Genomic DNA, 23,095 nt, shown 5'->3' with positions numbered 1-23,095 from the left:
TTTGCTAACCCTTCTCCTTTTCTCTCCTTTTTGTATCTCTTTGTTTTCTTATGTAAGGTTTTACACTAAACTGTCTTTGTTTTTTCTTTCTGCACACAGTATAACCTTTGAAAAATTGATGGTTTGGTTGGGTCTTGTAGTTTTATGCTGATGGCTTCAAAATCTACAGCTCCTAATTATCCAATAGAGATCTAGACCCATATTTCCAGTGAGATGGAGTAGTGTCATGGACCCTTTTTGAGAATTGGGAGAAAGTGGTAAACTACTGCCTCCTTCTATCCTGTCCCCCCAACAGACACACCCTTGAGATATGTGTGTGTGTGTGTGCGCACATGTCTGCCCTTACATGGTTAGACCCCCTTAATTCCAACAGTGGATCCTCAATGAGAATTTCTGTTGTAGAGCTCATCCACCTGGGTATCCCACTGATGCCTCAGTTTAACCCTTATGATGTCATTTCTAATGTACATTCCTTCTTCTAATATTTCTCCCAGAATTGCTGCTTAGAAAGTCTGTAATTATCTTTGTTCACGATATCTATTCAAGTACAGTTTATTCTTTCTCTAAAAGCCTGTTGGGTTTACTGTTCTGATATTCTCATTGGTAGGGTTTACTGTTCTGATATTCTCATTGGTAGTAGCTTTCTCCAGTATTTATTCTCTTATATACTACTATAGATTTGACTTGCAGTTTTTCTATCTTTAACCTAGATTCCTTTCAGTTATTCCTACTTTATTACTGCCAGATTAATTTTTTTTATTAAACTTTTTTGGCTCAAACAGTACAGGAGGGTCTCAAGTTGAGGAGGGTAGTCTGCTGCACAGTTGTGCCTTCCCCTCATATTAATCACCAGATTTAAACATCTTTAACCATTTCTACCTTAAGTACTTTTGATGAGTTCTTCCATAATAATTTGTTTATATTTCTGTTTCTTGATTAGTCACATTACAGAAAGTAGCTATTGAATCTTTGCTATGAAAAATGAAGATTTCTTTACTTCCCCTGCCAATTATGAGTAGTTACTATTTTTAGTTCCTCTAGGGCTTTGCTGGTAGCTTAGCAGTAAAGACTCTGCCTGCCAATGCAGGAGACACAGGTTCGATCCCTGGATCAGGAAGATACCCTGGAGAAGGAAATGTCAACCCACTCCAGTATTCTTGCCTGGAGAATTTAATGGACAGAGGAGCCTGGTGGGTTACAGTCCATGGGGTCGCAGAGAGTCGCGTACAGCTGAGTGACTAAACAACAACAGTCTTAGACAATATGTCTTAACTCCTAGCTCTGTAGGAGGAGTGCAGTAGTTCTGCACATCCCGCTGCCCCCTCTCTTCCATCCTGCCACCTAGTTTTGGCAGACACGTCATCTTTTTTATTATTTTCAGGGTTTATACATTTGCAGTCTTTCTGTTGCTGTTGTTAAATTTCTGTCTTTATGTTGTAGGTGATCTTTTTCCCCCCTTCCTAGAATCCATTTAACCTTCTTAGTAACCACAGTAGTCTTGAGTTTTCACCAAGATGTGATTAGATTAGGTTTTGGGGTCCTCCCCTATTTATTAAGCTCAATACTTAGTGGACTGTTTCTGTTTAAGACTTAGCCACAACTCCTAGATTTTTAAGAAATTTTAATTTCTGTAACCATTTCCTTCTGTTGCTTCTGTTCTCTTTTTGGGGAGCTCCTACTGATCAAGTGCTGGGCCTCCTGTGATGCTTTTTCTCATTTCCTGCCTCTCTTTCTTTGTTCTGTATTCTTAGTGATATTTTTTTAAGATATTTGTTTATTTTTGGCTCCATCAGGCCTTAGCTGTGGTGCACAGGCTTGGGAGTGCATGGGCTCGGTAATTTGTGGTGCACAGGCTTAGTTGCTCTTAGGCGTATGAGATCTTAGTTCCCTGACCAGGGATCGAACCTTTGTCCCTTGTATTGGCAGGCGGATTCTTAATCACTGGACCACCAGGGAAGTCCCTTCTTGGTGATATTTTTAACTGTACGTTCTAGACCAGAACTGTCCAGTAGAAATATAAGCTACATATTCAATTAAAATTTTTCTAGTAGCCATACTAGCAAAAGTAAAAAGAAACATAAAATTATTTTTAATAACTTTATTTTAATCCATTATGTCCAAAATATCATTTGAAAATGAAATAAGTATATAAATTAGAAGATATTTTACATTCTCTTTTTTCATACGGAAGCTTCCAAATTCAGTGTGTACTTTTTTTTTGCACTTATAGTGTGTTTCTCTTCAGGCCGGCCATGGTATGAGTGCTCAAGAGGCATATGGCCCTGGCCACCTGATTGAACAGCACAGTGGTTGACCTTCTGTAATTCAGCTTTATTCTCCAAGAGCCTTTTGTTGGGGTGCTCTGCTTAGTTGCTTAGTCGTATCCAACTCTTGTGACCCCATGGATTGCAGCTCGCCAGGCTTCTCTGTCCACGGGGATTCTCCAGGCAAGAATACTGGAGTGGGTTGCCATGCCCTCCTAGGTTTGTTGGGGCAGGAGGGCAACAGTTATTCCTTTTTCAAAACTGTGTGTTCTAAATTCTTGATTGTATCTTCAAACTTCCTTGTTTCTCTTCATTTGCTTGAATTATCTACTTCCTATAGAGTGGTGGTGTTTGCCTTAGTAGTTTTACTCAAATATCTGGTGATCTTTAGTGGTCTCTTTATCTCTTAAAAAAAAAAAGAAAAAAGAATTGGTCTGAATGACATTAGTACCTGGCTTTGGTTTCCTCGTGGGGTTGGGTGCATATGGACAGTGTTCTTCCCGGGTTGAGAGCGGCCAGGGGTCTGTGCAGGTGGCCAGGCAGACAGACTGACAGGCTCTCCTTTGGGGTACAAGGGTGGGGAGCAGACAGGCCTCAGCCCAACAAAGCTGAGGTATCTGTAGTTCCACCAGACCTCCTAACTTCTCTGAGGCAGCTAATTCAGTTTGTCTAGTGGACAGGATTCTGTGGTAAATGCCATTTGATCAGTGCCATTCCATCTGTTGAGCTGAGGGTAGGGAGTGGAGGGATGACTGGTGCATTTTCTTCAGATAATGTGTATGTTTCTTCATCAGATTGATTATGGTTGCGTTGCACACTCCCATTCTCTCTTATCTGCTCATCTCAAGTTAGGTCTTCCCCAGCTGCTTCACGTGTCTGCTTCAGCCATCCTCCGTGCGTGTTCTGGACTCTGGATGCCTCCACTCTTCAGTCCAGTTGTGTTCCAAGCTGAGTGTTTTGTTCTAAGTGCTTACAGTACATGAAGCTGAGGAGCGGTGGACAAAAAGCCTCACCCTATTCACAGAATAGAGGGAATGTGGCATGGTGTAGTAGAAGGTGGTCAGTGCTTTGGGGAGAAATAGAGCTGAATAAAGGGAATATATATTGCGGGAAGGCAGGGGAAGTGGTTATAACTTTAAAGAGGTTGATCAGAGTACATCTTCTGGAAATGAACGGAAGGAGTTAGCAGAGTAGATGTCTGGGTAAGCATGTTGCAGCAGAGGGAATGGTTCTGCAAAGCCTTAAGGCAGGACTGTGCTCACGTGTGTAGGGAGGAGCAAGGAGATGTTGAAGCTTTTGTCGAGAGAATAGGAGCGAAAAAGGAGTCGTATCATGCAGGACTTTGCAGGCGATTATAAAGAATTTATCTTTTATTCTGAGAGAAATGAGGGACCCATTGGATAATTTTGATGGGAATGGTCTGACTTAAAATTTTAACAGAATTAGTCTGGCTGCTCTAATTCTGTTAATTATGGGATTCCCTGGTGGCTCAGATGGTAAAGAGTCTGCCTGCAATGCGGGGGACCAGAGTTCAATCCCTGGGTCAGGAAGATCCCTTGGAGAAGGAAATAGCAACCCACTCCAGTATTCTTGCCTGGAAAATCCCATGGAGCGAGGAGCCTGGTGGACCACAGTCCATGGGGTCGCAAAGAGTTGGACACGACTGAGCGATTTCACCTTTTAGTCTGGCTGCTCTGTTGAGACCTTAACTAGGTGGGAGATAATGGTGGCTTCCCCAGGCAGTGGGAGCAGTAAGAAAGGTCCTCACATTACCTGGTGGACTGACTGTACGTGGGTGTGAGAGAAGAGAAGGAGTTGTGGCTTTTAACGTAAGCTAGTAGGAAGGATGAAATTACTATGAACTGAAATGGGCGAGACTGAGTAGATTTTGTTGGCAGAGATCAGATGAATTTTGAAAATGCTACACTTCAAGTAGCAATGTTGACTAGGTAGTTAGATGTACTAGTCTGTAGAAACTGGGAAAGAATTCTAGACATGTAACTCCTCCCTACCCTTTCTGTCTTCTGAAAATCTGATGATAAATTTGGTCTACGAAAGACCACTCAGTGTAATTTCCTACTTTGTAATGGGTTTGTTTATGCACTCTTTTAATTCCATTAGCATTTTGGAGTGGGGAAAGATAGTCTGACTGGTCAAATCTACCAGCTTGAATAAGAGTCCAGGCAGTCCTGTCACTCGCTGCCTGCATTCCTGGGGGTCAGCTCTCCTTTACATCCAGTTCAGTTCTTTGGCCTGGAGACTCCCGCCCTGTGTCTCTTTCCTCTGTGTGACTGTCTATGCACCATACACTGTTTTTCCCCTCTGTGCGTCTCTGAGTAGCATTTACCTCTTCTGTCCTGCCCTTCTGGTTCTTTCTGTCTTATCATTTTTCTGTAGACTCTTCTCCAGGTATTTTAATGGTTTTCTTTTCTGAACTCCTACAGTTTAACCACACGCTTTTTATATTTTATTGTTTGCTGTTTATTTTACATATGAGTCTTAACCTCTACAGTAAACATTGTTGGCTACTTGAGAGTAGGGACCTGAATAAAGTTTTTAATAAAAAGCCGAAAAGCTAGTGGTACTGAATTCATTTATATGTAGGTGTTGGGACATGACAGGCAGAAAATAGGAGCTCGTAAGGTTGTTGGGACCATTAAATAAGATAATACGCACTCTTTTCATGATGCCTGGGCTCTTCTGTCTGTGCTCTGAGAGCTGGTGTGAGGCATTCCTGATGAGATGCTCTCTGAGCTGTGCCTTGAAGAGGGAGTGAAGTAGGATGCTGAATCTGATTTCTGAAGAATCTGCCTTTGTTCGGGATGGTCCATTGGACATTGAAGAACTTCAGTTGCACTTTAGGGACATGAGCTGTATAATGTGAAGACAAGGAATGGCCATCTGCTTTCTGGTTTCTGCAGTTTTGTTGATGAGTGATGTTACAAACTGAATAGTGTCTCCCAAGAAATCCACTACCTCAAAATGCAACTTTTTGGAATTAGAGTTGTTAGTTATGATGAGGTCATACTCGAGTGAGATGGACCCCCTTTGTCCAATGTGACTGGTGTCCTTATAAGAAGATGAGAAAGTTACAAAAGCAAGATAACCATGTGAGGACACAGCGAACACCCTGTAAAGATGGAGGCAGAGACTCTAGTGATCCTTCTGCAAGGCAAGGAATGCCAAGAATTACCAGCCTTCCTGAGAAGGAAGAGGAAGGCATGGACCAGACTCTTCCCCTGGGGCCCTTAGAAGGAGCCAGCCCTGCCAACACCTTGATCTCAGACTTTAACCTCATACTGAGGGAGGGAGTTTCTGTTGTTTTAAGCCACCTAGTGTGTGGTTCTTTATTATGGCAGCCATAAAAACCAGTATAGGTGGTCACTAACTTAGTAGACCAGCAAAAGCTAAACTGACCCAGGACAGAGAAGAGAAGATGTGGGTGAGAGGCCATACTGGAGGGGGGATGAGTGAAAGCAGCCAACTTGCTCTCTTTCCCTTGCTCAGTTACCATCATTGGCAGCCAGACCTGTAGAACTCAGGTGAGGAAGAAGAGTCCTCAGAAGAGTCTTCCTTGAGAAACTTGCTCAGCCAAGAGAAAAATCAATGATGTTGACATCCAGAGTCTTTCCCAGTGAAGCTCATTTTTTTAAGACCTTCTGAATCAGCTTTAGTACTGCTTATAAATGTGAGTGGACAGCCAGGGATCATCATATCTTTAAGGACAACTTCTACAACATGAAGACAGATCAAAACCAACAAAAAATTGATAATGGAGGAAATAGATGTAATAACAGGGAACAGAAGAAAACCTAAAAATATAATAGCTTCAGAGAACTAAGAATATATTTCATTCATAAAGCAAACATTTGTAGCTATTTTAGACTTCCCTGAGATTCCAGAGATATTGCTCTCCTAATGTGGCAGGTGGGAAGTGGGTTCGATCCCTGATCAGGGAACTGGATCCTGCATGACAGAGCTTAAAGATCCCATATACTGAAACCAAGACCTGATATAGGAAAAAGATATCTGTGTGTGTGTATCTATATACTCTATATGTGTATATATCTATATGTGTGTATCTGTATACAAATGCATATGTAGATATTTGTATCTATATGCAACATAGATACACACACATATATATATTTTAAAAAGAATCAGAGTGTAAGGAAATAGAAAATTTTTTTGAAACAGCATTAATTTTAGTAATAGGAGGTTTGAGAAATAAGGTTGAGGAAATTGTCCTGAAAATAGCACTAAAAGAGATAGTATATGAGTATATAGTATATGAGGGGAAAAAAATAAAAAAAGATCAGATTAGGTGGCACATCATCCACGTAATAGGAATTTTAGGAGAACAAAGAACAAAAATGTGAGGAAATGGAACCTGCAAACAAATAATATAAAGAAATTTCCTGGAATTCAGTGACCTGATCATGGTCGGGGTGCTGACTTTTTCTGAAAAGGGCCAGATAGTGAAGGTCTTAGACTTTGTGGGCCACAAGGTCCCTGTGGCATTAGCTCATCTCTGCCCCTGTAGCTTCGTAGGATGGGCCGAAATTTTCTGGGGGAAAGAAAAAGAGTAAGCAAACAAACAAAAATAGATCACCTGATACATTTGACCCTGTTGAGAGGGTCTAGAGTTCTGATGGAGAGTTTGGGGTAGGTATAGAAAAAAAGAATCAAATTCTGAAAATAACCATTTTTAACACCACTGTTAAGAAAGAAATTGTTCTGGAAAGTAAATATGGTCAGCATGAGTCAGTTAAGTGGCTGCTAATGTATCCAAAGTTCTGTCATGCCTTTATTGGGAGGATAAGGAAGGTAAGATTTTTAGGAGGGTTAGAGGGTCTGGGAATTAAATCATTTATGTAGTACTAAGTCAGTAGATAACTTCTAAATCTGAAAGACTAAGAAGTATTAGTTCTAAACAAATGAATTAGTTAGAAACATAAATATCAAAAGTGTTGAATGTAGTTGTTTCTGGGGAGAGAAATCAGAAGTGATGAAGAGTTGAGAAGATGATTACTGCGTTGGATTCAGCTCAGTCACTCAGTCGTGTCTGACTCTGCAAACCCATGGACTGCAGCATGCCAGGCTTCCCTGTCCATCACCAGCTCCCAGAGCTTGCTCAAACTCGGGTCCATCAAGTTGGTGATGCCATCCAACCATCTCATCCTCTGTCATCCCCTTCTCCTCCTGCCTTCAGTCTTTGGAGCATCAGGGTCTCATCCAGTGAATCAGCTCTTTGTATCAGGTAGCCAAAGTATTAGAGCTTCAGCTTCATCATCAGTCCTTCCAGTGAATATTCAGGACTGATTTCCTTTAGGATGGACTGGTTGGATCTCTTTGCTATCCAAGGGACTCTTAAGAATCTTCTCCAACACCACAGTTCAAAAGCATCAATTCTTCGGCACTCAGCTTTCTTTATAGTCCAACTCTCACATCCATACATGACTACTGGAAAAACCATAGCTTTGACTAGACGGACCGTTGTTGGCAAAGTAATGTTTCTCCTTTTTAATATGCTGTCTAGTTTGGTCATAGCTTTTCTTCCAAGGAGCAAGCGTCTTTTAATTTCATGGCTGTAGTCACCATCTGCAGTGATTTGGGAGCCCAAAAAAATAAAGTCTGTCACTGTTTCCACTGTTTGCCCATCCGTTTGCCATGAAGTGATGGGACTGGATGCCATGATCTTCCTTTTTTGAATGTTGAGTTTTAAGCCAGCTTTTTCACTCTCCTCTTTCACTTTCATCAAGAAGTTCTTTAATTCCTCTTTGCTTTCTGCCATAGGGTGGTGTCATCTGCATATCCGAGTTTATTGATATTTCTCCTGAGAATCTTGATTCCAGCTTGTGCTTCATCCAGTCTGACATTTTGCATGATGTACTCTGCATAGAAGTTGAATAAGCAGGGTGACAAAATACAGCCTTAACGTACTCCTTTCACAACTTGGAACCAGTCTGTTGTTCCATGTCCGGTTCTAACTGTTGTTTCTTGACCTGCACACAGATTTCTCAGGAGGCAGGTCGGGTGGTCTGGTATTCCCATCTCTTGAAGAATTTTCCACAGTTTGTTGTGATCCATACAGTCAAAGGCTTTGGTGTAGTCAAGAAAGCAAAGTAAGTGTTTTTCTGGAACTTGTTTCCTTTTTCTGTGATCCAACGGATGTTGGCAATTTGATCCCTGGTTCCTCTGCCTTTTCTAAATCCAACTTGAATATCTGGAAGTTCATGGTTCACATACCGTTGAAGCCTGGCTTGGAGAATTTTGAGCATTACTTTGCTAGTGTATGAGATGAGTGCAGTTGTGCAGTAGTTTGAGCATTCTTTGGCATTGCCTCTCTTTTGGATTAGAATGAAAACTGACCTTTCCAGCCCTGTGGCCACTGTTGAGTTTTCCAAATTTGCTGGCATATTGAGTGCAGCACTTTCACAGCATCATCTTTTAGGATTTGAAAATAGCTCAACGGGAATTCCATCACATCCTCTAGCTTTGTTTGTAGTGATGCTTCCTAAGGCCCACTTGACTTCTCATGCCAGGATGTCTGGCTCTAGGTGATTGATCACACTATCATGGTTATCTGGATCATGAAGATCTTTCTTGTACAGTTCTTCTGTGTATTCTTGCCACCTCTTCTTCATATCTTCTGCTTCTGTTAGGTCCATACCATTTCTGTCCTTTATTGTGCCCATCTTTGCATGAAATGTTCCCTTGGTGTCTCTAATTATCTTGAAGAGGTCTCTAGTTTTTCCCATTCTATTGTTTTCTTCTATTTCTTTGCATTGATCACTGAGGAAGGCTTTCTTATCTCTCCTTGCTATTCTTTGGAACTCTGCATTCAGATGAGTATATCTTTCCTTTTCTCCTTTGCCTTTTGCTTCTCTTCTTTTCCCAGCCATTTGTAAGGCCTTAGACAACCATTTTGCCTTTTTTGCATTTCTTTTTCTTGGGGATGTTGGGGATGGTCTTGATCACCACCTCCTGTACAATGTCTCCTACCTCTGTCCTTAGTTCTTCAGGCACTGTATTAAATCTAACCCCTTGAATATGCGTCTCTTCCACTGTATAATCATAAGGGATTTGATTTAGACCATACCTGAATGGTCTAGTGGTTTTCCCAGTTTCTTCCATTTAAATCTGAATTTGGCAATAAGGAGCTTTTTATCTGAGCCACAGTCAGCTCTCAGTCTTATTTTTGCTGACTGTATAGAGCTTCTCCATCTTCAGCTGCAAAGAATATATCAGTGTGATTTTGGTATTGATTCTTCTGGTGATGTCCATGTGTAGAGTCATCTTTTGTGTTGAGGGTATTTGCTATGACCAGTGCATTCTCTTGACAAAACTCTGTTAGCCTTTGCCCTGTTTCATTTTGTACTCCAAGGCCGAACTTGCCTGTTATTCCAGGTATCTCATGACTTCCTACTTTTGCATTCCAGTCCCCTGTGATGAAAAGGACATCTTTTTTTGGGTGTTAGTTCTAGAAGGTCTTGTAGGTCATCATAGAACCATTCAACTTCAGCTTATTCAGCATCAGTGGTTGGGGCATAGACTTGGATTACTGTGATACACAGTATTGTTCTTTATAGTGTCAGACTTTACTTTCATCACCAGTCACGTCCACAACTAGTTGTTTTCGCTTTGGCTCCGTCTCTTCTTTCTTTCTGGAGTTATTTCTCCACTCTTCTCCAGTAGCTTATTGTACACCTACTGATCTGGGGAGTTCATCTTTCAGTGTCCTATCTTTTTGCCTTTTCATCCTGTTCATGTGGTTCTCAAGGCAGGAAAACTGAAGTGGTTTGCCATTCCCTTCTCCAGTGGACCACGTTTTGTCACAACTTTCCACCATGACCTGTCTGTCTCGGGTGGCCCTACAGTGCATGGCTCATAGTTTCACTGAGTTAGACAAGGCTGTGATCCATGTCATCAGTTTGGTTAGTTTTCTGTGAGTGTTGGATTAGTGTTTTATTATAAACTTTGTAACACTTTGACCTTCTAAACTATTTTAGAAGTTTAATTTTAAAATTTTTCATGAGGGTAAAATTGAGTTGATAAAATGAATGTTTACCTTAGATGTTAAATCTTATTAATCTAATACTTTTGCTATAGTAAGATGATGATAGTATAGTTTTCTATTCGTGTATTGTGTGTCATTTGTTAATACCAATTTCTGATTCCTACTCATACTATTAATTTGGCTTCCTTGGCTGACTGATGAAAAAACATATTCCAAGAAACATGAGTCAGTCCTGTGTCAGTCTCAGCGTAGAACTTAATTTAGTTAGTATCTATAAATAGTTTGCAAATCACTACTACCTGAAAGTTATAAGAGGGGAGTAATAACCCCAGCACAGAAGTAGGAGTTGCAACGATGAGAGTATACTGTTCTCCGATAAGCCTTCAGAGGCAGGATGGACCAAGAGTTGACCGCCTTCTCTTGTGAGTATTGTCTCCTGTCTCAGGAGTTTTGTAATATTAAAAACTTTATTATCTTGTTTAGTTTTATCCGTTGTTTGTTTGTTTACTAATAGAGAAATGAAATTCTCACATTTTATTTATGCTGTTTTATTTTCTGTCAAATGTTGGTAGCATTAGTGTTACTGAATATTATCAACCTGGAGCATTTTTCCCGATCCACCCTCCTACTTCATTATGTTGAAATTTAAGTTACTTTTCATTTACCTAGTGCTATTTTTTTGTTATACATAAGGCTGAATGAAATGTATTTTCAAATTTTTGTATAGATTTTGCTTGCTGTAAGAAAAATAAGTCTTTGAGTTAACATAAACTAAATATGTGTTCAGGTATATAAAAAAGCTATTGATCTTATTGTTGCCTGGTGCTTTGTGCATTGGGGATAACTCTTCTCAGGAAGAAATAGAAATTTTGGTGGTGGGAAGAATTTTTCCCGATAGTTTTAAATGCTCGTTATGGCTATAATATTAGTCATTTGCACTATTTTTTTTATGAAAAAATATATTTTCTCAGAAACTTTTTAATTGCTGTAAAATGCATATCCAAGAGAAAAATTAGTCTCCAGAATGTTTCCATCATTCAGAATTAGGGTCGGTGTACTTTGAAAAAATTTTCAGTTGGAAACAGTCATTTGTAGTCAGAACTCTGGGAAGAAGAATCATGTGCATTTCCAGTGTGTGAGTTGGCAGTGATATTTCTAAGAAAAGCAGAGTTTATAAATTTGGAAACTGTCCCCCTAAAAAGATATACAAATGTCTTGCTTTAGAAGTCAAAACATGAAAGTCAGTAGATTTAAATATACCATCCAATTTAGGTGGGAATTATTCATTCCACTATGGATTTGTAAGCCTGAGATTTTGACACACAACTTGGGAAAATATGTTTAGATGTGTTTCTTTTCAGTGAGCAGGCTAAAAATTAGAGACTTCAAACACTTTTTCTTTCTTGCATTTTTCTTCCTTTCAAATCAAAAAAATAAATAACAGAATCTCCTGCCGCTGTAGGAACCGCCTACTTCAGTCTTCCGTCAGTGAACTTGGATGATCTGTCTGGCATTGTGCTCTTTTCTTACATCAGTATATTCCTTTTCTTTCATAGCCTGAAAACCCAGGTATTATGACATGTGGAACTGTTCTTTTAAGTCAGGATACATTGGTTGGTAATGCCATTATTTAATAATTCTTTCAGATTCACTTTACTCATATCTGGCCTTCTACCTGTGCTTTAAGCTTATTTTTTGTGTTAAAAGTGGTCTAGAGAAGCAGCCATTAACTGGGGGGTTAAGAAAAAAAGCCAAGAATTTGGATGAGAAATGAAATGTAGTCTTAGAGTACTATGTGGCTCAGCTGTGAACAGCATTTACATTATCATATTAATAATGTAAACTCTGAATGAATATTGATATAACCAAAAATCAGTATTTTCCCATGACTATATTGAGAAAAGCCTGTGTGTGGTGAGGGAGTTGCAAGAGATATCTTATGTCAGTAGACATATTTTATAAAATTTAAATAATGAAAAAAACTGACATATCTAAAGAAACAAGCCAAAAGAGTTGACAGTAATATCTCTGATATGCTGAAAACTGAGATGGGAGGATTGGAGCAGTGAACTGCTGTGTTTTTCTTACAAACTTTAAAAACTATGTGCTTGTATTATTTTGATAGAATAAAATGAAAGAGGTAACACAGGATTGTAACAGAGCCTAACAAATTAAATATTCTAGTCATAGATCTTAGTACAACTACATTAAAAGTTGAATACTTTCCCCTAGCTTCTGTTTTCAAATATATTCTAATTAGAATAATATGGGTATATCTTTTGTCTTCTGGACCCAGTAGGTTGTTTAGAGTATTACATTTAATATGCTCTTACTTTTTGATGAGTGTTGTGTATTTCAAATGCAACATAAGCCCTAGCTGAGTTTATTCATTCAGTTCAGTTCAGTCACTCAGTCATCCGACTCTTTGCGACCCCATGAATCGCAGCACGCCTGGCTTCCCTGTCCATGACCAACTCTCGGAGTTTACTCAAACTCATGTCCATTGAGTCGGTGATGCCTTCCAGCCATCTCATCCTCTGTCATCCCCTTCTCCTCCTGCCCCCAATCCCTCCCAGCATCAGGGTCTTTTTCAATGAGTCAACTCTTCGCATCAGGTGGCCAAAGTATTGGAGTTCAGCTTCAACATCAGTCCTTCCAATGAACACCCAGGACTGATCTCCTTGAGGATGGACTGGTTGGATCTCCTTCCTTACAGTCCAAGGGACTCTCAAGAGTCTTCTCCAGCACCACAGTTCAAAAGCATCAATCAGCGCTCAGCTTTCTTCAGAGTCCAACTCTCACATCCATACATGACCACTGGAAAAACCATAGCCTTGACTAGACGGACCTTTGTTGGCAAAGTAATGTCTCTACTTTTTAATATGCTGTCTAGGTTGGTCATAACTTTCTTTCCAGGGAGTAAGCATCTTTTAATTTCATGGCTGCAGTCACCATCTTCAGTGATTTTGGAGCTCCCCAAAATAAAATCTGACGCTGTTTCCATTGCCTCCCCATCTATTTCCCATGAGGTGATGGGACCAGATGCCATGATCTTAGTTTTCTGAATGTTGAGCTTTAAGCCAACTTTTTCACTCTCCTCTTTCACTTTCATCAAGAGGCTCTTTAGTTCCTCTTCACTTTCTGCCATAAGGGTGGTGTCATCTGCATATCTGAGGTTATTGATATTTCTCCCGGCAATCTTGATTCCAGCTTGTGCTTCATCCAGCCCAGTGTTTCTCATGATGTACTCTGCATATAAGTTAAATAAGCAGGGTGACAATATACAGCTTTGACATACTCCTTTTCCTATTTGGAAGCAGTCTATTGTTCCATGTCCAGTTCTAACTTTTGCTTCCTGACCTGCGTTTAGGTTTATCAAGAGGCAGGTCAGGTGGTCTGGTATTCCCATCTCTTTAAGAATTTTCCATTTTATTGTGATCCACACAGTCAAAGGCTTTGGCAGATGCTGGTTATTCAAAAATAATAATTTTGTCTTATTATTAAAAACATTCTTCTGAATACACCTTATTTCTTGCCCTCATCCCTACAGTGATATCATTATCCCTCAGAAACTTTGGCAGAATGAAGTCAGTAATGTACCCTAAAAATCAGATTTTATTATTTGTCAGTATTTTTAAGCAGCTATTTCTCATAAGCAGGACTACCATAGGTGTCTTCTGTTTTTCTCTTGCACTTACTGAGTATGATGATCTGTCCAGAAAGCAGCTTTGTGTTTTTGTGCTAATAGAAGAGGGCTTGGACTTTTCTTTTTGTTTAATAATCAATTAAGGAAACATGAAAGGTAGAGATTTATGGAAAGATTTTATTGGTTCATTGATACTGCTGGGAGGAACAAAAGACAGCATACACACTTCTGTCATGTAGCACTCCCTCTAGTCAGAACTCAGTCAGCTTATCAGTCAGTCCAGGGAAAGTCTCAATTTGAAATTTCCAAATAATTATTACTATAGCTCACATTTATTGAGTGTTCTTATGCCCCAGGTACTTATTAAAGAGCTTTCATGATACTGTCTCATTTAATCTTCCTGCCAATGCTTTGAAATATTTTATGTGTAAGATGAATATAACCTTTTATTTTAAATCTTAGGGCAGGTTAATTTTTATAGCAGTTTAATCGTTTAAGTTGAGCTGGATACTTGGAGACATTTTCTTGCTCTGTTATATTATGTATGGAAGGTAAAAAGCAAACTATTTTAGAGCCACACGCAGGAGGCTTCTGCAGGTTTTAATATAATTGCAGATATTTTTATAGTCATATTTGAAGTCCTAGAGTTAAAATTTTTAGTCAAATTGAATATAAATATGAGACATTCTATACTTCCTTAGATAAGGAGATAAAAATATGACTTTTTCTAATTTAATGAAACATTGATAAGGGTTGAAAGCATAGGTGTTGGCAGAAAGGGTAAATTTAACAAAGTGATTCTAAAATTTACCTAGAAAGAGTTAAATATCTGAGAATCATCTAGAAAAATTCAAAAAGAAGAGTAATAAGAATGGCTTCATCCTAGTAAATATTAAAGTATACTTTGGGTATCAGAGCATCAAGATATTAGTGCCTTGCAGACAAGCAGATCCATGCTCCAGAACATTTGGAAGTTCAGTAATAGCACATGTAAAGGTGACATCTTAAATCAGGGCTATAAACTATTCAGTAATAGGTTCTGTGATATAGGTCACTTCTTCACGTGTTAAGCCCAAGACAGATTTCATATGAACTAAGGCTATTATTGTAAAAAATAAAAGTATGAAAGTGTTAGCAACTATATAATCTTTTTGTGGGACAAGGCTGCCTAAGAAGGATATCGAAAGCAGGTTGCATAAAGAAATAATATTACTCGATTTTCTATATAAAATTAAAAGCCTTATTACAAAACATTTTTAAAATCAAAGACATAAAGCCATAATAAAAGTTAATACCTATGACCAACATGTGACAAAGCATTGTTACCTTTAATATAGAAAAGAACCTTTTAAAGAAATACGGAGTATTAACTCTCGCAAGAGAAAGCTGATCAAAGAACATATGCAGTCAATACTAATATAAAAATCAGTAAACAAATTGTAAAATATTTAACATCAGAAGTAATTAAATAAATGAAAATTGTTACATGATATCAATCATATTAGCAAAGATTAAAAACAATGATAGTGTTCAGTGTTAGTGAAAGGAAAGAAAAGTGGATATTCTCATATACTGTTGGACTGCTGGCGAGTGTTAATTGGCACCACTATTACTGAAGACAATTTGAAACTTATATATCAAAAATCTTGATACTTATATATTTTCATCTAGTAAATCTGTGTGGATGATGATGCTTAAGAAGCAGAAAATGGTTCAAAGATACGTGAGGATAAATATTTATTGCCATATTAGTAATAGTATTAGGCTAACATATTGTACCATATGAGACTGCTCAAACTAGGAACAACTGAACTACACAGGCATGAAAAGTAAAGGTGCAAAACTTTACTTAGTGCGTTAAATACCTTTTACAATATATCAAGTGGGAGAGGAAAACAGATTTCAGAGTGGTAGAGAAATACTCTGTTTTATTTGGTTTTTGGTTTATATTCCTCATATTCCTCATGTATTTTTATATGAGGAAAAGTCTGGAAGCATGAATGCCAAAATGTTAATTATACTGACCTCTGGATATGAGATTTAATATGATTTAAAGTTTATTTCTTCTCTTATCTGTTTTTTCCCCATTCACCAAACTTTTATTAAGCTATTGCTGTCACTAGCCATTGTATTTTCTGATATGATAAAATATAATTTGTACAATGAAAATTTGGTGTCATTTTAGGAAGGCAATTACAAATTAGAAATATTTTCATTAAATGAAATAATGTCTTGGTCATTAAAGTAGTATGTTCAGTTATTCATTTCTTTGGACCACTTTATTCAGGAAAAGTGCAGGATAAAATGTGATACTAGTTTAATGTGCTGTAGCAGCGAAAATGATCCTAATAAGAGACATTTTTTTCATGTGTATGTAACATAAGCTGTCTCTACTGAACATAGTCCTTCTCGTGGAAGGAGGGATGTTGATTGCATGGTCTACACTGCTTTGTATTTGAATCAGAAATACGGTTCCTGTAGGTTCTTTGCGAAAAGAATGGGTTTTTCATTGGGAGTAGCGGTAATTGCCTGCTGTTGACTTTCTTAATTGCAGGCAACTGCAGGAGCAGCAGCGACAGAAGGAGCTGGAGCGGGAGCGGCTGGAGAGAGAGAGAGTGGAGCGGGAGCGCCTCGAGCGCGAGCGCCTGGAGCGGGAGCGGCTGGAGCGGGAGCGCCTCGAGAGGGAGCGCCTCGAGCAGGAGCAGCTGGAGCGGGAGCGGCAGGAGCGGGATCGGCAGGATCGCCTGGAGCGGGAGCGGCTGGAGAGACTGGACCGCGAACGGCAGGAGCGAGAGCGGCAGGAGCAGCTAGAGAGGGAGCAGCTGGAGTGGGAGCGAGAGCGGAGAATATCGAACGCCGGTAAGAAGTTTACAGACTCTTCTGTGTTCCTGATGTCTGAGCCTGCTGGTGTTTGGTGGAGTCGTAAATTAGGAAGAATATTTAGCATCTGAGATTCTTGGGATTAAGCAGTACAGTTCGAAATTAGAAAAAATATGTGGCAATTGCTACTTTTATCTTTTTTTAAAAATTTATCTCTGTTGCTTTTATTGCTTGGAGACTTAAAGCCCTTGGAAAATTTTATTCTGGCATTCTAATTCTTCTAACTGCCTATAAATTGGCTATAAAGTGTAAATTATTTTCATGGGAAATTTTTTGTGTTAGATGAATTTGGAATATATTTCCCTTTTGAGGTTGCTTCAATTTTCTTGAATACTGTAGCTTTCCAGAAATTTGCTTGATTGTGTTCTCAAGTTTTTGAAGGAGGAATTAAAAACAGCAACTTAAAAAATACCATCTCTAAAGCTGAGTAGTAATGTAAATGTATTTTAATATTGTGAAAAATTAGTGAAAATTACTAAACATGATGGAATTTTATTGAAGGACATAAGGGTAAAGATATGACTAAAAATTTGAGATATTTTGACATTCATTAAAATGAACATTTATTATAGGATTTAAGAATTTTTCTATTCCATATGATCTATAGCTAAAGTCTCAATGTGGGTTGATTAAATATTGATTGGTTTGTTAAGTTAATTCATTTGTTTTGATTGCCTAGTTATTTTCTGGGATTATAGTCAGCATAACTTCCACAAATGATCATCGAATTTGGGGGTTTCTAGCCCTTGCTGATGAACTTTTTGCTGGTTTCTTTTATTATTTTTAAAAAGCAACTTATTCTTTGTGATCTTATTCATGTAATGTTAATGTCCTTTTAGTGGATAAAATAATGAAGATTAAGACGACTATTTTTTTTGCTGTAAGAATAAGCTAATCAGTTTAATTTACTGATTTGTTACTTGATTTAAAGAAAACATACTGTCTTTTGGATCTCAAAATTTATAAGTTAAAATGTTCTTGAGTGAAGTCAGGTATTTGCACATGTGCTTTAATTCTCTGGAACTAACTGTAGTCTACATTTGTACATTTTGTCTGAATGCTGGTTTTGTGGCTTTACTAGCTCCCTTTTTCTCTCTCCTTTTTTATCCTGTCTTTCGCCGCTGCTTTCTACCTCTGTCCAGCTCCATCCTCCGACAGCTCCCTGTATAGTGCTCCACTTCCTGAGTATGCCAGTTGCCAGCCTCCTTCAGCACCTCCTCCATCATACGCTAAAGTCATCTCAGCTCCAGTATCAGAGGCCACTCCTGAATACGCTGTAGTGACCGCTTTGCCACCTACTTCCACACCCCCTACACCACCACTTCGACACTCCGCGACACGTTTTGCGACATCTCTAGGTTCAGCCTTCCACCCCGTTCTTCCCCACTATGCTACAGTTCCTCGTCCTCTGAACAAAAACTCTCGACCTTCTTCTCCTGTGAACACACCCTCTCCTCAGCCTCCAGCTACGAAGCCCTGTGCCTGGCCTACTTCCAATTTTTCCCCCCTCCCTCCATCTCCTCCAGTAATGATTAGCAGCCCCCCAGGCAAAGCCACTGGTCCGAGGCCTGTCCTCCCCGTTTGTGTCTCTTCTTCTGTGCCCCCGATGCCCCCCTCGCCAACAGCGCCCAACGGGCTGCTCGACCCCGTCCCGCACCCCGTGTCTCCGCCGCCTACCTCAGGGCCGCCGCCTCCGCCGCCGCCGCCACTGCCTCCCCTGGCGCCACTCTCACACTGTGGATCTCAAGCTTCTCCTCCTCCGCCTCCGAGCACCCCTCTTGCCTCAACTCCCTCATCCAAGCCTAGTGTTCTCCCTTCTCCCTCTGCAGCTGCCCCTGCCTCTGTGGAGACTCCTCTAAACTCTGTGCTGGGAGACTCCTCTGCTCCTGAGCCAGGCTTGCAGGCAGCCTCTCAGCCGGCCGAGACTCCAGCCCAGCAGGGTAAGGCTTCCCTTATCGCGACTAACCGTTTGCTAACCCCTTGAAAATGTTCCACCCCACACAGCTTCACTTCCCTAGGAGAATGGGGATGATGGCTTTGAAAAAGTTGAAGGTGGGTTTCTTTCTGTTGGATTGATTGCATTTGGAGGATCAGTAGGAGGAATTTTCTTGTTGAGCTAGATTTGGGTTCTTCTGCAGTGTTGGAGGTGTTTTTCCATGTTTCAGGGGCTCTGTACATTTTTCTGAATAATCACTGGGAAAACATTACTAGACACATTAATCCACACAATAAATGTATACTCAAACGTGTCTTCCTTTAATTTCTGGGAAATACAGAGATTATGTTTAGTGCCCAACTGTAGTCATTAGATCTGTGTCATCCAGGAGTCTCCTCTGGGACAGTGCTTATCTTGGACCCTGTTTCTTTTTGGCCCCTCCTGTATGCATTGGGCTTCTCGTGTCAGACTTCCAGGGGTGGCTGCCACCCTAAACCATGGGGAGCATCCCAACTTTGCACAGAGTGGGGAGAGGGCAGTCGTGATGTGTGCCCCAAAGGATTCCATGGTCCGGATTGTAAGACGTAGCAGCCTGTAGGGTTAGTTCGGAGATGGTAGCATCCTCTACAGTCATCCCCCTACTCCCCATACTCGAACTTTGCTGTCTCGGTGACAGGGAAGGGGGTGTAATCGTCTGCTGCTGCTGCTATGTCACGTCAGTCGTGTCTGACTCTGTGCGACCCCATAGACGGCAGCCCACCAGGCTCCCCCGTCCCTGGGATTCTCCAGGCAAGAACACTGGAGTGGGTTGCCATTTCCTTCTTCAATGCATGAAAGTGAATGTGAAGTCGCTCAGTTGTGTCTGATTCTTAGTGACCCCATGGCCTGCAGCCCACCAGGCTCCTCCGTCCATGCTATTTTCCAGGCAAGAGTACTGGAGTGGGGTGCCATTGCCATCTCCTGTAATCGTCTAGGTATGGATTATTCTTAAGTAGAGAAGGACCTGGTTCTGTAAGTAAATAAAAAGATGCCTAGCAACCACCTCCCTTTTAAAAATAGGATTTAGTGAGAAATTCAGGAAGGAATATGACAAATTTGTACTTACAAAGAAGCAGTTTTATACTTTGGATTTAAGCACATCTCCTTAAGAAAAATCTTACTTCTAGGGGGCTTGTTATCTCCGTATATATTTTTCATGTTGACTTGCTGAAATTTGCTTAAACATTGCATCACAGTTCTAATAGATGCAGTTCAGTATCACTGTGAAAGTAGTGCTGGACAAAAGAGGCACAGTTTGACAAGGTCAGACAGCCCACCTCCTGTATCCTAGAGTTCTGTTGGAAGATTGACAGCCCGTCCCTGTTCAAAGTTAGCAGTTTTGAAAAACTTAACCATCCAATATGCAAATAGTTTTATTTGTCCTAAAACAGCCCTTTAAGCCTTTAAGGAAGGGGGAGGACCTACAGGGTCAGTCTCCTGATTCTTATTCTTGTCCACTACTTTGTGATTTTATAAGACCTGGACATTCTCCCACCCCTGTCTTCTAGGCTAAAACTCTGTACAAGTTCTGTGTCTCCTGGTTATTTCTGATAGTTGTTTTGAGGTTTTACTCTTATCTTAATAAAGTAAAGATCCGTTATTCTGAGTTGAGTTATCCTCAACTCTCTTTATACACTGTAAGTATGGAAGGTTTTTGAGATATTGAAGCCTGGTACCCGCCCTTCTTTCATGTTCTCAATTCAGCCATTTTGGAAAGCAAGTAGGCCATATATTTCATTAGTGTAGAATTTATTATCTCAACTCCTAAGGTTTATCCAGATTATTTTGGGTCTGTTATTTTAAATAACAGCCGATCTATACATACATTTCTTTTTTCAGTGATGCTACCTCCATCCCGAATTTTATAGACATTTATTCTATTTACCAAATCCCCATGAATGAAAAAAAATTGAAACCTAATTAGACATCTGTTTCAAAGTTCTATTACTAAAACTCTACATTTAAGTAGTTAGCTTAAGATTTGGCTTTAAATTGTAGTATCTTTTTTTTTTTTTTAATTTTTTTTTTTTTGTTTTTTTTTTTCTTTTTTTTTTTTTTTATTTCTTTTTTTTTTTTTTTTTTTTTTCACGTCAGACAGGTAATGTGCCGATGTCGTAACAAGGTTTGTGAGGGAGGCACATGTCACGCAGCAGCGTGAACACCCAATCATCATGCTCATGAACTACAAAAGGATCTTTTTTTAATTTTTTTATAGTATCTTTTTAATACTGACTTGGATTTTAACTGTTATGTACATTGAGCTCATAAATTTGTAATCAGTGTTTAATTTAGCATGTCACTCTACATGCCTTTCCTCCTGAAGTAGTGTAATGTGGCTGTGTCATTGACGGTCTTAACATTTCTTTCTCTCAGGCATTGTCTTGGGACCACCTGCACCTCCACCCCCTCCTCCACTCCCGCCAGGTCCTGCCCAGGCACCAGCCATACTCCCTCCTCCTCCAGGACCCCCTCCACCCCCTCCACTCCCTTCCTCAGGGCCTCCGCCCCCGCCTCCTCCACCGCCTCTTCCCAATCAAGTTCCCCCTCCTCCTCCTCCACCTCCTGCTCCTCCCCTCCCTGCATCTGGATTTTTTTCGGGATCCATGTCTGAAGACAATCGCCCTTTAACTGGACTTGCAGCTGCAATTGCTGGAGCAAAACTTAGGAAAGTGTCACGGGTAAATGGATTTACTAATTCATTATATTTCTTATGTGTGTCTCATTCTGTCTCAGCATCTAAAATATTGAATTTATTGTATCCTCATTGTATGAACCCTGTGTTATTAACTTCATTGACTAAAAGAATTTGAAATAACTTAAGAAAAGTTGCAAGAATAGTGTAGTGTTTCTGTAAATTCATTACTCGGATTGACCACTAAACGTTTTACCATGTTTATTCTTTGTATATGTTTCCTTCTGCATAAACTCACACACTCTTTCTGTCTGAATTGAGGATAAATCAGAGACACCATGCTCCTGTTTCCCTAAATACTGATGTGTATATTTTGTAAGAAGAAGAACATTCACCCACATGACCACAGTATAATTCTCAAAATCAGGAAATGTAATTGATACAATACTACATAATCTACAAATCTATTAAAATTTCACTTGTTGTCCAATGATGTCTTTTATGGCAATGTTTTTTTCTACTTCAGGGTCACTCCTGTTACATTTTGTTGTGATATCTCTTTAATTTACTTTAAAATGTAGTAATTCCTCATTTTCCTCTTTCATGACACTGACATTTTTGAAGACAATAATACAAGTATTTTGTAGATCTTATATTTCCCTAAGATTTGATTGAGGTTATGCATTTGGGGGGACAGGTTTCACAATTTTTACCACCAATGTAATATGTCCTTTTCAATGCCTTATACAAGGAGGCATGCGATAGCATTTTATGCCATTATTGGTGATGTTAGCTTTGCTAAAACTTCACTGATACATAAAATTACTCTGTTGGTTCTTAAGGTTTAAAAAATAATACCTAGATGTTTTTATTGAAATTAATGTGGATATATCCTTCTGTTTTGAATGTAATATATTAATAAAGGATTGATATATTAGGATTGCCCCACATAGGAGTTTATTATGTGTTTATATTCTCATTAAGATGGAAGATGCCTCTTTCCCAAGCGGAGGGAACACCGCTGGTGTGAATTCGGCCTCATCTAAAACAGATACAGGTCGTGGAAATGGACCCCTTCCTTTAGGGGGTAGTGGTTTAATGGAAGAAATGAGTGCCCTGCTGGCCAGGAGGTGAGTGAGAAATTACGTGGATGTGTCCAGAATTGAAAGAATTGTGTTAATTTTATTCTAAGTGTAATTAATTTAACTAGATGAAGGCCTTCCTTTTTGGTATAGTTTTAAACTGTTACATGATTTGTTTTAATTTTTTTAATCTGATGTACCTTTTTTCTAGGAGAAGAATTGCTGAAAAGGGATCAACGATAGAAACAGAACAAAAAGAGGACAAAAATGTAAGTTAATGAAGAAGAGTCTACTTCATGAGGACTTCTCTGGCAGTCCAGTGGCTAAGACTCCATGCTTCCACTACAGGGGATATGGGTTGATCCCTGGTCTGAGAACAAAGATCCCACAAGCCAAGTGGTGTGAGCGAAAAAGAAATAAAAATTAAAATAGTCTGCTGCACCCGAAAATGTGAAATTCAAGTATAGCTCATGTCAAAGATTAGTTTGAATTTAATTTCAACTAACAATATTTATTTTTAACTCTTCAGATATTAAAAATGGCACCACTTTTTATATGTTTTTAATGACATTCTCAGTAAAAGGGGTTGAATGTGT

At 39.5% G+C, this 23,095-nt stretch overlaps 1 protein-coding gene and 1 non-coding gene across 10 annotated transcripts in view; one reads left to right on the top strand and one right to left on the bottom strand.

Moving 5' to 3' along the window:
* ENAH (ENAH actin regulator) overlaps nucleotides 1-23,095 on the top strand; it is a 157,356-nt gene that overhangs the window by 116,002 nt on the left and 18,259 nt on the right. For 4 of the 9 annotated variants that reach the window (XM_043923938.1, XM_043923942.1, XM_043923939.1 and 1 more), the window contains 5 exons: nucleotides 16,485-16,789; nucleotides 18,640-18,750; nucleotides 21,159-21,463; nucleotides 22,402-22,547; nucleotides 22,711-22,768. In XM_043923938.1, the coding sequence (XP_043779873.1) occupies nucleotides 16,485-16,789; nucleotides 18,640-18,750; nucleotides 21,159-21,463; nucleotides 22,402-22,547; nucleotides 22,711-22,768 (925 nt within the window). Of the gene's footprint in view, nucleotides 1-16,484; nucleotides 16,790-17,952; nucleotides 18,751-21,158; nucleotides 21,464-22,401; nucleotides 22,548-22,710; nucleotides 22,769-23,095 lie in introns of all 9 variants that reach the window. The other 5 variants (XM_043923936.1, XM_043923935.1, XM_043923937.1 and 2 more) reach the window with 2 other exon arrangements.
* LOC122708399 lies at nucleotides 20,874-20,979 on the bottom strand. Its single transcript, XR_006345179.1, has one exon. It is a non-coding gene; the product is annotated as a small nucleolar RNA U13 (small nucleolar RNA).

This window comes from Cervus elaphus, chromosome 14 (genome assembly GCF_910594005.1).
Source record: "Cervus elaphus chromosome 14, mCerEla1.1, whole genome shotgun sequence".
NCBI lineage: Eukaryota > Metazoa > Chordata > Mammalia > Artiodactyla > Cervidae > Cervus > Cervus elaphus.
The sequence above is the reverse complement of the archived record's forward strand: the minus strand, read 5'-3'. Positions and strand labels throughout refer to the sequence as shown.